The following is a 12,319-nucleotide window of genomic DNA, read 5'->3' as shown; positions in this document are numbered from 1 at the left end:
AATTAGGCTTTGCTTTAGAATTACATGGTATGTTTGTTGAAAGTATGTGTTTCTTTTCTGAGTTTCATTTATTTTTAATTAACAAATAATGGTGGCACATATTTATAGGGAATAATGTGATGTTTTCATACATGTACACATTTTGTAATGATCAAATCAGAGTAATGAGCATATTCATTACCTCAAAAATCTATCATTTGTCTGTGGTGACAGCATTCAAAATCTTCTCTTCCAGCTATTTTGAAATATACAATACATTATCACTAACTATAGTCCCTCTACTGTGCAAACAAATCCCAGAACTTATTCCTCCTGTCTAAAGATCACTTTGCACCCTTTGATCCAGGTGTCTCCTTTCCCTTCCTGCCCCTCCCTGACTCAGCCTCTGGTAACCTCCATTCTACACTCTACTTCTATGAGTTGATTCTATGAAATCGACATTTTTTAGATTCCACATATGAGTGAGATCAGATGATATTTGTCTCTCTCTGCCTGGCTTATTCCTGAGCCCATCCCCAGACCTCTGACAGAGAACACCAAAATCTAAATTTTAAGTTTCTCTGGGTGATTGTGATGTACACTGAATTTGAGTCTGTCACCCCTGTGGGAAGAATCCTAGTCCTAGCTTTAACATTCCCTTGCTGCATATACTTGAACAAGCCCTCTAATTTCTCCAGAAGTCATTTCACAAATTATACATTGTGTGCAATAATGTATATTCTGCTTATCTCACAGGATTGTTAAAAGGACCAAGTTGGGGGAAATGAATAAAAAGAATAGAAGGGCAGAGTGACCACATTTACAGTTTTCTTTCTTAGAGGCCTAGAGCTTCTCCAGACTTAAGGTTATGTTCATGACTAGGGTAGAGTAGACTAAATTACAGAAAGGAGTCTCCTCTGGTGACGAGGTAGAGAGGATTGCCAGAAGTCCTTTTTTCTGATAGAGAGTATATCCGGTTTAGAAATAATTTATGTGCATGTTATTTCACTTTTCCAAATGAAATACATATTCTGAGATAGAACTAAGTTCATTGCTACATGATTTTGCTAGATTTTCCAGGTATAAGCAATCCTTCCAAAGCACCATCTTTGGGCAACCCATTTCTCTTCCCATTGCACGGCTTCAGGGCTGGACTTCATATTCTCATGTGTTATGTGATCTTTGAAAGAGTAAAGGAGGCGGGGGCGGTGGCTCAAGCCTGTAATCCCAGCACTTTGGGAGGCCGAGACAGGTGGATCATGAGGTCAGGAGATCGAGACCATCCTGGCTAACACGGTGAAACACTGTCTCTACTAAAAAATACAAAAAACTAGCCAGGCGAGGTGGCAGGCACCTGTAGTCCCAGCTACTCGGGAGGCTGAGGCAGGAGAATGGCGTGAATCTGGGAGGCGGAGCTTGCAGTGAGCTGAGATCTGGCCACTGCACTCCAGCCTGGGCTACAGAGCCAGACTCCGTCCCAAAAAAAAAAAAAAAAAAAAAGAAAGAAAGAGTAAAGGATAATCCTTTTTCATGGGAAAGCTTAAGCTATTTCAAAAAGTTTGCTTTTCATATTGCTTATTTTCCCTGAGATTTCATTTGCTGTATGGAATTTACTAAAAGAAAGAAAACACATCTTAAAAATCAAACCCAGCCTCATTTTACGAATAAGGAAGATGATGCCATGGGAGAAAAATGATTATTCCAAAGTCACCAAGAGATTGATAGAGCTGTGACTAGAAATGATAACTCGAAGTCAAGGATTCTTTTATGTTGCTTTACACTATACCCAAGTAACCTCAAATAATGTTAGAATCTGTGAATTTTAAAGGCTTTCCTTCTAAGACCCACACATGCACACACACACACAATCTAAGGTGAATATAGTTGTGAGGCTTTTTAGAAAATAAAATTTAAGTTAGAAAGGGTCATATTAAAACTAAAATTTTACATTTTGTTGCTAATGCACATTATCTGATATACCTCTGTCCTTTGCTTTATTGGGTCTGAGTCTGACATTTAAGCATTAAAATCTTAATTCTTTCCTCACTCTCTTTCCACAGTTTCTTGCCTATGAGTAAGGGGAACAACAGACCCTGGGGGATGGAGGATGGGAGGAGAGAGAGGATCAGGAAAAATAACTAATAAGCACCAGGGTTAGTGCCTGGATGATGAAATAATTTGTACAACAAACCCCCATGTCAAAGATTTATCTATAAAACAAACCTGCATATGTACCCCTGAACTTAAAAGTTAAAAAATAAAGAAATGAGCCAAACCAGGTTATGGGGGCTGGAAATAAGTACCTAAGTTACTTGTCTTTAGCCTTTTAGCTTAGAAGTGTCTTAGAAATAAAAGCCATTTAACAACATTGAAAAATGTCGTCTTCATTCTGTGTATTTTTTCACAGATAAAACTAATTAGCAAATTATCTTGAGAACCTATTTTATATCCTTCTACCTGTTAAAAGCCAATAGATATTTTATATAAATATGTAATTTATTTATTTATGTGTCCATCTTATATTCAGCAAACTTTCACAAAAAGGTGTAGGAATTCTTATATTCTTTCTCTCCTAACCCCTAGGATCAACCTAATTAGCTCTCAAATATAAAATTACTACTTTAAGTATTAGGTGATCTCAATAAATGTATTAAGCAAATTTTCATATATTTAACCATATATTAAACTAATAAGACAGCTCATCATTTAAGAAAAACTAACAAATCAACGAACTCTGAATTGAGTGTCCCGAACTTGTAACGTGAAGGATCTTCTCCCAACAGATGAGTTTCGTTGGTTTGGGTATGATAAAGACAAGGAAGCTTTAGTATGTGGAATGAGAAGACATGGTTCTTCAGTTCCTTTGTTGTAAAAAGAAGATGCTGAAGTTAGCTCAAAAAAATACAAGATAAGGTAGAACTGCCTTTAGCTTTGAAGTCATTTAGCTAATTAAGTGCATTTAAGTCATTTAATTAATTAATCGAGACAATTTTAGGATCTAAATAATTATACACATCAACAGTGTATTTTTACTGCAAAATAAAATTAGGCTAAACCAGCTTATTTTGCCAAAATGAACTGAAATTGTCACTTTTTGTGTGTGTCATTTCAACTTCACATCTAAAAAACAAGACTTAAAAAAATGCTTTTAAAACTCAAAGCTACAAAAGTTTAATAAGTATTTTCTTTTCCTGTATTAACACTACATATGAAGTTTTTACCAACTATCTTTATTATTTACCTATGTATATTTATGTATGCATATATTTTTAAATTTGTAAATTCCACCCACAATATGAATCAAATTCTGCCTTTGCTGCAACTTTGTAAATAAGAACAAAAACTTACTGACCCTTTCTCCCTATAATTCCACAAATAATATGTGAGAAACAAATATAGGTTTTTTTCCTTATTTGCCAAGAGTAAAAATTCCCTTTCTGCCTTAGAGGGTACATAGCTGTCTTCAACATATTTTTCTAAAATCAGTATTTTTGGGCCACCAGTGAAGTCACATAATTTTATCTGATGAAATAAATCTAGATATCCATCCTGATTCATTCTTTATAGAACATTTTCATAATCATTGTATATGTAGCAACTGAGGCTGCAGTTCCACATCGAGGTAGGGGTGGGAAATGCAAAATAAGCTTACATTTTAGTCTTTCAAATTGAGGAAACAAATCTTTCTTTCCTTTCTCTTCATTTTTTTTCTTTCTTTTTATCTTTCTTTTCTCCCTGGCTTCCTGTGTTACTTGCTTCCTGTCTTTCTCCCCTATCTCTCCCCTTTCTCTCTCTCTCTCTCTCTCTCTCTCTCTCTCTCTCTCTCTCTCTCAATTCTGACCACAATATGGCAATGCATGGCACCAATTTCAAGAATAAATGTTCTAAGCAGACCTAATTAGTAAGACAGAGACATAATTACGGTTACCTGGAGCTGATGGGTAGGCGCTTAATTATTGCCTAGAAAGTGGCATGAGGGAATACCCTGGGGTACTGGAAATGCCTATATCTTTATCTGAGTGATTGTCACATGGCTGCATAACCATAGAGAAATTTCTTGAGCTGTACACTACAAATTAGGACATTTTATAAAACATTTTATTTTGTGTATGTTTTGGTTCAGTGACAAAGAATAAAATAGTGTCATGCCCAGAGGTAGGATTTTACCTATAATGAGGTGAAGGGTAACCATTAGCAGCGCATTTCAGGATGACCTCAGATTTTGATAAATCCAAAGGAAAAATGACATCATGTGGCTCCTGAGTAAAAATAGGACGGCTTAAAAGCCCATCGCCTGGGAAAAGAAAAGAAAAAAATCACATGAAAAAAAAAAAATGGCCCTGTTTTGAATGCAAGTCTATATTAAATATAAATTCAATATACATATTTAAAATGATTTTATTTTAAAACAATCTCAAATTTACAGAAAATATTATAAAAATGGACAAAGAATTTTTTTCTCTTGTAAACCAGTCCCCTATTACCCTAATAAATTAGTTTATATTTCCAACAAACAAGGGGCATAACACCCCCAAAACCAGCAATAACAAGAAATTAAGATTGATTCAGCACTAAACATCTAATCTTCAGGTCCCATTCTCCATTTTTTCTAATAAAATACTTTTTTTGTTGTTTTGTTTTTATTGTAGAGACAGTGTCTCACTCTGTCACCCAAGCGAAAGTGCAGTAGTGTGATCATAGCTCACTGCAGTCTCTAACTCCCGGACTCAAGTGATCTTCCCATCTCAGCCTCCCAAGTAGTTAGAACCACAGGTGCCTGCCACCATGCCTGGCTATACGGAGTCACCTCGTGTTGTCCAAGCTGGTCTCAAACTCCTGACCTCAAGCCATTGTCCTACCTTAGCCTCCCAAAGTGCTGGGATTACAGGCTTAAGCCACTGTGTCTGGCTCCCAATAAAATCTTTTAAACCAAAAGAATCCAGTTGATAATTTTTTTAAAATTATTTATTTATTTATTTATTTATTTATTTATTTATTTTTAGACAGATTGTTATTCTGTTATACAGACTAAAGTTCAGTAGCACAATCACAGCAGCCTCAACCTCCTGGGCTCAGGTGAACTTTCCACCTAGGCTTCCTGGGTTAATTTTTGCCACCATTCCAGTTTAATTTTTGTTTTTTTGTAGAGATGGTATTTTACCATGTTGCCAGTCTGGTCTTAAAATTCTGGGCTCAAGCATTCTATTCACCTCGGCCTCCCAGTGTGCTGGGATTACAGGTATGACCCACCATGCCTGGACTCTCTTAATTATGTCTCTTTAGTCTATTTCTATCTGAAACAATTCTCCAGTCTTTCCTTGATTTCCCTGCCTTTAACACCTTAGATCACAAGGTGGTTATTTGGTAAAGTTTCACCTAATTTGGGCTTGTCTGAATAGTCAGGTATCAACAGCAAGTCACAGACTCTTCCCTGTAGGGGTAGGAGCTATATGCCAAGGGCACATATAATAAAAGGGTCTGTAAAGATGTTTAAAAATAATCATAAAAGTAGTAAAAATTGGCATTAAAATATCACTATAAAAAAGACTTCTTCCAGCCAGCAAGTACACTGATCCCATTGTCTTGCCCTCTCTTCCTCTAGCCCCTCCTCCTTTACTGGATACACCAGTGGAGGTAATAAAACACTTTCGTTATAATTCGATTCAGGATGCTGTGCTCTTTATGTTGCATTCTGTCAGGTAGAAGGTTAAGACTTCTATTTGTCCCATTGCTCTTGAAGTTAAATAATCTTTTGACTAAGGTGGTGCCTGTCAAACTTCTCCAGTATAAAAGTATTTTTTTTTTCTTTTTAATTAGTGTTTTGTGGCTAGGGACTTTAGACAATGCAAATATGCCTCATTGGACATTTAAACTTTTTATTCATATATTTCTATGAGGATGACCTGCTTTATCGGTGTGAATTCAAGCTTTCTTATTTTGGTCAATGAGTTATAATACATTTGCTATTTCTTCAGTGCTTTCAAATGGCCTGCCCTTTGGCGTATATTTATCATTTTTTGAATTTTTCCTATCTGATGTAAGAAAGAGTTCCAGGATTATCTTGTATTTCACGTGCTCTGCCAGCACAATAGCCTTTGTTGTTGTTGTTGTTGTTGTTGTTAAAAACAAAAACAAAACAAAAAAACCCTGGTTTCCTTTATTTGAGATTGGTATTTAGAAACCATTATGAGAATGCTCAATGTACTCATTTTTATTGAGCTGCTCTTGCCCTGAGCCTTTCAGCAGATTTGTGTGTGTGCATAGATTTTATATGTGTGTGTTGTGTTCATTTATGGTGATTTATAGTTTTCCTTTATTTATATTTGCAACTCCCATTTAGACTGTGAGAAATCCGGTGCCCATTGTCTTTGACATATTTATGCATTTGCTCAATTCTCCTATATGTGACTAGTCTCCTATTACTGTCAGCATCCTCTTCTGCCTGCTCAGGTCCTGATGTCCACTCCCAGTTTTACTCCCACACCTGCCCTGACACCACTTGCTGGGCGGTTCATCCCTCCTCACCTCATTCAGATTCTGATCCTGTTTAGGGTGTGCCTCCAGTGTGGATGCCCTCCTTCACCCCACTCACGCTCTAACACTTGGTACACACATATTCCTGAATGGATAGCTTTCTCACATCATTCAGATTGCACGGGAGCTCTCTTCCGCCCAGAAACCACCCTCTTTCTCCTCGGCTCCAACACCAGACTCCAGGCTTCTGCCTTCAGCACCCTTCCCTAACAATGGAACCCTCCTCCCCCTCCTCAGGCTCGGATACCCTCTGCCAGGCCACCCCACCACAGGCATAGACCTTACTTGGTCTCACCTTACTTGGGCTCTGCCACTCACACCAAGTCACCACTGCCCTAACCCCTGTCCTGCATGGATGCCTCTCTCACCCCACTCAGGTTCCAGCATCTCAGACTGGGCTGCTGTGGCTCTGCTCTCCCATATGCACATGGATGCCTACCTCACTCAGCTCCAATTCATGGCATTTGGACTAAATTCCTATGAAAGAAAGGGAAGGGGAAGAGGAGGAGGAAGAGCTTAGTACTCACATGTAAGGTGAAATTCTGTGGTTTTTATTTTTTAATATCCTGAAAGAAACCAAAATATTTCTTCCCCAAATTTTGAAGATTGTTGAGTTAAAGGTACTGAAAAGGCAGGAGAACACCCAGCCTCAGCCTCTGTTTGCTTGATGGCAGGACATCCATGTTTCCTTCCTGGAGACAGCACTTGCTATCAGCCCAGAGAAGGCACCAGCAGGCACCAGAGGAATCTGAGAACAGATTTTACTGTCCTCTGACATTTTCCCACCTTTTAAAGGACTAAAACTGTTCTTTCCTTTGCCTTGTTACTATGTAGAATTTATGGCTTTTTGATAAAATATTATTGAAACATCACCCCAAGCCACTGCCTTGAGAGAAATACTTTTGAATTGAGGTCTCTTGGTATGACGGGTCCAGCATGTGTTAATACATTTTTGCTTTTCTTTTGTTAATTTGATTTTTGTTTGTAGGAGAGTGTCTCAACTAAAAACGTAAAAAGGGAAATAAAAGAAATTATGTTTTCTCCCCTACAGTGCAATGCGCATCGAGCGTAAACCTGATCATGTTAGGACTTAATTTGAAGTCCAGTCTGTAACTCTCATAATTGTACTTGAGTGATATGTGAGGTTGCTTCTCCTGTATTAACCCTTAGTCATGTCCTTCTATATCAACCACAGCACCAAAGAACCTCAAAGTTGGTAGATCTTTTACAGACCCTTCAGGTGAGACTTCTTGGTTGGAAACACAATAGAGCTACTGGTTAAGAATGTGTGCTCTGGAATCAATGGGCCTCAGGGGATTTAAGCAATCTTCTGTGTCCTTGTTATTAAAATAGATGCAACGTCTATATCAGATGGTTGTTTTGAGATTTAATAATATATTGTTTATAAAATATGTCACATTGTGCCTCATAATGAGTAGGTATATAGTCATCAAATTATGACAATCATCAGCATCACCATCATCATCCATCATCATTAGTACAGAGAAGGAAATTGAAACCCAGGAAGTTGAATCATCTTTTCCAAATTTACCATCTGTCTTAAGAGAGAGCAAGAGATTAAACTTTAGTTTCCTGATTCCCTCTCTGTTGTTTTCACCATACACTCAGATCTGCTACCATATCATTAGTCTTCTAAAATATTTGCAATTGGGTAAAATAAGCTCTTTTATTAACTTCATCTTAAAATTGTAATTTCGGCACCTCCTATCACTGACATAGAAGTGTAGATAGATAGAGGTTCTAATTCTAGCCTAGTCAGTTACTGGCTCCCCAGGGCTGGACAAGTTACTTTACCACTCTTGTTCTCTGATTTCCCAGCTGTTAAAGGAGGATGCTATGTCGTATATCTTAGTGTTCCTGTAAATGATGATTGAGCAAGTGGATTGAAGATGCTTTACCAGCTTTTCTTACATCAATGCCTAATGAAATGTGCGAGACACTGTGAGTACAAATAACAAACAAACAGAAATTAACAATGCCTGAAAAGAAAAGGAACGTATCCTGACAAAATTACTTAAAGAATAAAACCAAAAAACAACTGTGGAATAAAAACAGTCTGGTCAGGCTCAGAGAAGGGAGGGAGTCCTTGATTTCCTAATGTTGTCCTCAAACCCTATAGAAATTACTGGTGAAATAACAGCATTCTGAGAATTCTCATTATAACTTCTGAATCTGGAGATAAGCAGATTCGTAGGTACATAGATGGAAAGGTCTTATCTTTTTCTTTTACCTCTTCCTGGCTGAAGAGCAATGAAAAGGACTTCTGGGCAACAACAACAACAACAAAAAAAGGTAAAGTGGGGGAAATATGGATAGCAAACTTGACTCTATGTAACCAATTAATAATGTCATGCCCATGCACTCAGGGGTGAAGCCTCTGAAGCCCATTAGAAAAGTACTGCATCTTCCTGTGAAGTATACTGATGTCTCTTCCAATAATAATCTTGCTACAATTCATTAAAAAAATAAATCTTAGGATAGAGAGAAGCACCCAGGTATCCCAAAGAGGCTGAACTTTTCTTGGCTCCATCATTCTCTCAGGCTACAAAACATGGGTACTCACAATATATCCCGTCTCCAAACTGGAGCTAAGAAGGAGAAAAAAAAATGTTCCCAGATATAATAAAAAGAAAGTTCAAAAATATATATTTCCCCATTAAGTAAAAAGTGAATTTTCTGTACACAGTTTCTCAAGCATGAACAATATGAAAAGAAATGGAATAGTAACTATGCAAATATATTGCAGCATTAAAAGAGTAAAACATGGCATGACTGAGACAGGCAAAATACTCAGTCTAGAAGAAAACACAATTCAAGAAAACCTAGGGAATTTCTCAAAAAGGTTTTATGCTATAGAATAAGAACATGCGTTTTTAAAAATAGTATAACAATGTCAATATGAAAAAAAATACACAGACAATAGAATCAGATAAATTTGGAGACCGTGAACCTAAGGATGCAAATTGTAACCCAGGCAGCATCAATCAATAACAAATAAATCAATTGGAATAGGCAAGCAACAAAACAAACACCCACTGAAAGTCACATTACTGCTATAATGTTTTGAGATGATTGTAATTATCTCACATAATTTGAAAAAAGCACAGATAATAAAACAATGAGGAGAAGGTAATGGATAAGAAACATAGATAAAGATGATTCAACATAAAGATCCTTGATGTCACTGAGTTACAGAATCAAACACATGTCTCAGTAAATACCATTAAGAAAAGTTACTATAAATGGAAAGAACATGTTCCAGAAATATTTGAAAGAGTGAGTACTCAACACAAAAGCATTTGCTGATTAAGTGACTAATATTTGAAGAACACCAGGAGGAAGCTTCTTTAGGAAGACTGGGCAGAAATAGCAAGCTAATTAAAAGAGTGAAAGGATGGGCACGGTGGCCCATGCTTGTAATCCCTGCACTTTGGGAGATCAAGACAGAAGGATTACTTGAGGCCAGGAGTTTGAGAATGAGCCTGGATACCATAGGGAGACCCTGTCTCTACCAAAAACAAAAAGAAAAGAAAAACTAGCAGTGGTGGGTGCCTGTAGTCCCAGCTACTTGGGAGACGAGGTGGGAGAATCTCTTGAGCTCAGGAATTTGAGGCTGCAGTGAACTATGATCACACTGCTGTACTATGGCCTGGGTGACAGAGCAAGATCCCATCACACACACATACGCACACAGAGTGAAAGAGAAAACTCACAATAAGCTGGGATTTGAAACAGTACCATTTTATACCAGAAAACAAGGAATAAAAGTCTACAAATATTCTGAATGAAAGGGTGACATGAGTATTATCACCAATATATCTTTCAAATGTAATGGCATCTGAGCCGGGCGCGGTGGCTCATGCATGTAATCCCAGCACTTTGGGAGGCAGAGGCGGGTGGATCGCCTGAGGTTAGGAGATTAAGACCAGCCCGGCCAACATAGTGAAACCCCATCTCTACTAAAAATACAAAAAAATATCTGGGCGTGGTGGTGGGCGCCTGTAATCCCAGCTACTAGGGAGGCTGAGGCAGGAGAATCGCTTGAACCTAGGAGCAGAGTTTGCCGTGAGCTGAGATCGCGCTATTGCACTCCAGCCTGGGCAACAAGAGCGAAACTCCATCTCAAACAAACAAACAAACAAACAAACAAAGGCATCCAACAAATACATTTGAACATTAAAAAAACACTCATGTAAAAAAGCTACTATGAAAAATAACAGATGATTATTCTTTTTTTTTTTTTTTTTTTTTTTGAGACGGAGTCTCGCTCTGTCGCCCAGGCTGGAGTGCAGTGGCCGGATCTCAGCTCACTGCAAGCTCCGCCTCCCAGGTTCACGCCATTCTCCTGCCACAGCCTCCCGAGTAGCTGGGACTACAGGCTCCCGCCGCCACACCAGGCTAATTTTTTGCATTTTTAGTAGAGACAGGGTTTCACCGTGTTAGCCAGGATGGTCTCGATCTCCTGACCTCGTGATCCTCCCGCCTCAGCCTCCCAAAGTGCTGGGATTACAGGCGTGAGACACCGCGCCCGGCCCAGATGAGTATTCTTAAAGAGCTCAGGTAACAATGAAATCATTCAATTAAATATGAATCAATATACAGATCTTGAGAATGAAGGAGGAATAATGGGACACACACAGAATACATTCAAACACAAACTTATACTTAAGAACTCTGTTAGTTTTAGTTATAGAACAGAATATAAATGCTACAAGCTCGATAACAAAATAGGAAAATGAGAAGTGAATGAAGGAATATAATTAGAAATGTATGAGCGCTAGTATCATCTTTCATAGCAAAAATTCTATAGATACATACATGTACACATATATACATATAATATTATTGTATTTATACAAACAAAGGCACTCTGACCTCTTTGTATCATCCGTTGTATCTTTTAACCTTAGAGAAATCATTTAAAAAATTTATTTTTATCTCACATTATTTATTAGAAGTTCAAATTATTCATCATTTTTACTTTGTTTTATTCTATTTTCTTTTACTAAAATAAAATTTAATCTTGATTTTAAAGTAGTGTCTATGGTATGATCTCATTTTTATAAAGTATTTATATTCTTCTTTGCTATTATCTATACATGAATACAGCGTATCGTCTCTGTATTTATATATAGAGAAAGAAGGCTATAATTTTACCAAATATTAATAATTTTTATTTTTAGAGAAAGTTTTATTGGACATAGGTTTTTTATTTTCTTTGCATAATTTTTCATAGTTTGAATGATTAAAATAAAAATGCATTATATTAAAGAAACATCACATTTTTTAAAAATGAAGAAAAGAGACGGGAAATAAATATGCTGAGATGGTAACTTAATTTTCGATGGTGGGAGTTTGAATGACTTTTTTGCAGATCTCCATAAAATCTCTTTAAAATCTCCAACACCCTACCTCCTGCACAAAAAAGAAAACCTGGTTGAAATAATGTATATTAAGCAACATACATTATGCCAGGCACAAAACAAGCACGCAATAAATGCTAATTCATTTGCTTTCCTTTACTTTCACTCAGAGAAAAGTCTGGTTTAAACTTCATGTAGTCCAAATTGGGGGTATAACTTTGCTTAATAATATCTTATATTTGTGAGAATGATTAGTGGCTTTCAAAAAATATATACATGCAGCAGTTTCCAAAATAAATCCCTGTGACGCCTTTTGTGAGATGCACATTTCTGTTCCCATTTGATAGATGAGAAACTTAACCCTAAAGACATTTTTCTAACAAACTTTAGGTCATTTTGAAAGACACAGAAGTTTGGTCTTC

General features: G+C 37.1%; 1 protein-coding gene and 1 long non-coding RNA gene across 9 annotated transcripts in view; one reads left to right on the top strand and one right to left on the bottom strand.

The window, feature by feature from the left end:
• LOC105479608 (contactin 6) overlaps positions 1-12,319 on the bottom strand; it is a 307,236-nt gene that overhangs the window by 171,242 nt on the left and 123,675 nt on the right. For all 7 annotated transcript variants that reach the window (XM_011737630.3, XM_011737629.3, XM_011737633.3 and 4 more), the window contains exon 3: positions 4,147-4,273. In XM_011737630.3, the coding sequence (XP_011735932.2) occupies positions 4,147-4,273 (127 nt within the window). The remainder of the gene's footprint in view (positions 1-4,146; positions 4,274-12,319) is intronic.
• LOC105479607 (uncharacterized) overlaps positions 1-12,319 on the top strand; it is a 41,042-nt gene that overhangs the window by 11,440 nt on the left and 17,283 nt on the right. The window contains exon 1 of one of the 2 annotated variants that reach the window (XR_003017596.2): positions 8,378-8,475. The exons of the other annotated variant lie outside the window; for it this stretch is intronic. This is a non-coding gene — a long non-coding RNA (uncharacterized lncRNA). Of the gene's footprint in view, positions 1-8,377; positions 8,476-12,319 lie in introns of those variants that run through there. 2 annotated transcript variants of the gene reach the window in all.

Source organism: Macaca nemestrina, chromosome 2 (assembly GCF_043159975.1).
Source record: "Macaca nemestrina isolate mMacNem1 chromosome 2, mMacNem.hap1, whole genome shotgun sequence".
Taxonomy (NCBI): Eukaryota; Metazoa; Chordata; class Mammalia; order Primates; family Cercopithecidae; genus Macaca; species Macaca nemestrina.
Note: the sequence above shows the minus strand (reverse complement) of the source record. Positions and strands in the feature narration are given on the sequence as shown.